The sequence below is a fragment of the Anopheles darlingi genome, chromosome 2 (assembly GCF_943734745.1).
Source record: "Anopheles darlingi chromosome 2, idAnoDarlMG_H_01, whole genome shotgun sequence".
Lineage (NCBI taxonomy): Eukaryota > Metazoa > Arthropoda > Insecta > Diptera > Culicidae > Anopheles > Anopheles darlingi.
The window spans coordinates 11,684,272-11,686,771 of record NC_064874.1 but is presented as its reverse complement, the minus strand read 5'-3'; the positions used below and the strand labels follow the sequence as shown (position 1 = coordinate 11,686,771).

Genomic DNA, 2,500 nt, shown 5'->3' with positions numbered 1-2,500 from the left:
AAAATGTACACGTATTTGCATCGACAGACCCCCCGTTGCGCCGGACGTATGGCCGGGTCACATAGGATTCAAATTTGTCTCGTTCAACATAGAAACAGCTCACGTGTTCGTGAAATTTTCACATCAAGCGCTTTTTTTACAGATAAATACGTTGTAATCTGTTAAAATCAGTTGTAGTCAGTACAACTCTTGTTAGGCAATTTTTCGGATCTGTTTCTTAGCATCGTCCAATCGGTCCAATACTTGCAGCTATCAAAAATTGGAATTAAAATTACGGCAGCGTCCATTTACACGTTTCCACACTGGGTTTTATTGCAACTTCGCTATACTAAATTAAATAACAGTAGTAGAGCACCAACACACTACATTGGATGATGAACACACATGACACAATTTGGCAGGGTACACCGAGGAGCTAAGTTCGGCGCGATATGGCTAAAGGACACAGGGATGGACATGGGCAACAACCACTTTGGATAGGCAATAAACGGAGAATAGCCGGTCGGGTTTACTGGTGGCTGAACCTGCAACAGTAAATTGAATTCAAATCATTCAACACTTCTAGCCGATCACCGTATACCAGGTCATCTCACAACATTACGTACCGCCGGTTGAGTCTGAGCATTGGGGATGGCGGGAGTACTTTGGATTGGTGGTTTGAAAGCGCTCGTACTCTGCGTTTGACTGCACTGTTCGATCGCCTTCAGGAGATCCGAGTCGCACCGCTTCAGGATAAGCTCCAGCACGGACCGCTTCCGGTGCGGAAACAGTTGAGCAAGCATATCGAGTGCATTCTGTGAGACAGCTACGTTCGTCGTGTCTGCGTGAAAGATGGTTTACATAATGACATGACCGGGCAGAAAATTAGGTGGACTTTCCTACAAACATACCTTTTGCTCTGCCCAATCGTACATCTTCATTCGGTTCGAATTCTGTGGGAACATCCGAGGATGTGGAAGAAATGATGTCTACCGAGGCCGTAGATGACGATGGAGACGGCGATGGGCATGGTTCGGTAACGGTCATGCCATAGATTTTTCCAGGAGGAAGTGCCTCTAGCTGTGTGCCGGTTTCGGTGGAAGCTAATCGGAGAGCTATGGCATCCTCCACTGCTTGCTGCCTCTTCAGTGCAACCTTCAACAACACACAATAAAATCTTAAAACGGGTCCTTTCTTACATAACGATCATCGAGACTTCTTCTATCAAATAATATGAAATGAATTGTTCGTACTATAACGATGAATTGCTCCACTCTGTCGACCGCTCACCTGCGCTGCCATAATTTTCTGCCGAGAAAGTATCAGCTCGCACTTTGCACAGCGACAATTCCGGTAACTGCACTGCTTCTTGTGGCCTCTTAACCCGGATATGACACCATGATTGCGGCACCGGGCACACTTTGGTACTCGAAAATTCTGTCCCCCCGTTCCCCCACTTAGCATGCCAACCCCGACCGATGTACCAGCCGTACTAGATTTGCCATTAACGGAACGACCGCTGTTGCCCGGATCTCCGGTTGCACCACTCATATCACTAACAATCGCGCCAATGACCGACGGGAAAACGGATATCGAAAAGGGCCTCTCTTCAGAAACCAAACCAGAAGCGGCTAGTCAACCTGCTCCGGATGCGAGCGGAAATTCAACTGAAGCAGAGATACACATCATACACTCCCGGCACATCCCTAATGCGCACATCCCAATCTGCTCATCTCTCCGCCCTCGACGCAAAGATGAAAATAAATCTGTTACATAGACCGCGCGCGTTGTGGAAATAAATAGCCAAGCACGTTGTCAGAGCATCGATTATCCTATTTTATTGGATACAGCCTCTCAAGATGGACGATATGTACTTGTAGTTATATACAGTCTTCTGCTTCTGCGTCTGCGTCCGGTATTTCGTCTGCCAACCAATCATCGAGGCGGAATGGGATCCTTATTACGGACACGGTCGAGACACAGTCCTTTGGCAAGAACATGCATTTCAACATCATGCTGCTACAGCCCTCAGCCGCCATGCTGGACTTTTCTTTGTCAATTAAAATATCTCAAACATCCGATACAACTGGCTGTCGGATGTCATCACCACCAGTAGCTACAGGAAGGCTGGCTATCGATTGAATTGGGGCGCTAGTGTGTTAAAGCTAAATAAACAAGTAATGTTCACGCAAATGCTCAGCGCGGGAAAACGAGATCGAATTCAATAAATCCCACATCGCAACGAAGAACCAAAAACGAAACGAACCGTATTCGATCAATTCCCGAGAAAGCCTTCCGCAAATCCGCAGCATAAATCACACAAAACACATTCAATCAGCAACGCAGTCGCATCGCAAAGATTTATGGACCCTAGGGCGATGGCGTCGGTGATAGATAAGCGAGTGTCATATCGAGTTTTGATTCCCGTGATTCCTGAAATCACGGCACATTGCTAGTGGCCGCGATTGCGCTAATGCCGCCGATTAACGATTTTCATCGTCGCATCTGCCGGTACCGATGC

The 2,500-nt window shown here is 47.2% G+C and overlaps 1 protein-coding gene across 1 annotated transcript; it reads right to left on the bottom strand.

Moving 5' to 3' along the window:
* Positions 1-597: 597 nt before the first annotated feature.
* On the bottom strand, positions 598-1,530 carry LOC125951586 (doublesex- and mab-3-related transcription factor A2). The gene is made up of 4 exons (XM_049680527.1): positions 1,270-1,530; positions 964-1,134; positions 674-818; positions 598-617 (listed from the first exon to the last, which is right to left on the bottom strand). The coding sequence occupies exons 1-4, from the start codon at positions 1,528-1,530 to the stop codon at positions 598-600; spliced, it is 597 nt and encodes a 198-aa protein (XP_049536484.1).
* Between the last annotated feature and the right edge of the window lie 970 nt (positions 1,531-2,500).

Excerpts from the sequence above, each read along its gene's own strand:
- LOC125951586 (XM_049680527.1), bottom strand. The coding sequence starts at position 1,530 with ATGAGTGGTGCAACCGGAGATCCGGGCAACAGCGGTCGTTCCGTTAAT. Across the intron at positions 1,135-1,269 it reads AGAAAATTATGGCAGCGCAG|GTTGCACTGAAGAGGCAGCA; the intron begins GTGAGCGGTCGA and ends GTGTTGTTGAAG. Across the intron at positions 819-963 it reads CTACGGCCTCGGTAGACATC|ACGACGAACGTAGCTGTCTC; the intron begins ATTTCTTCCACA and ends TTTCACGCAGAC.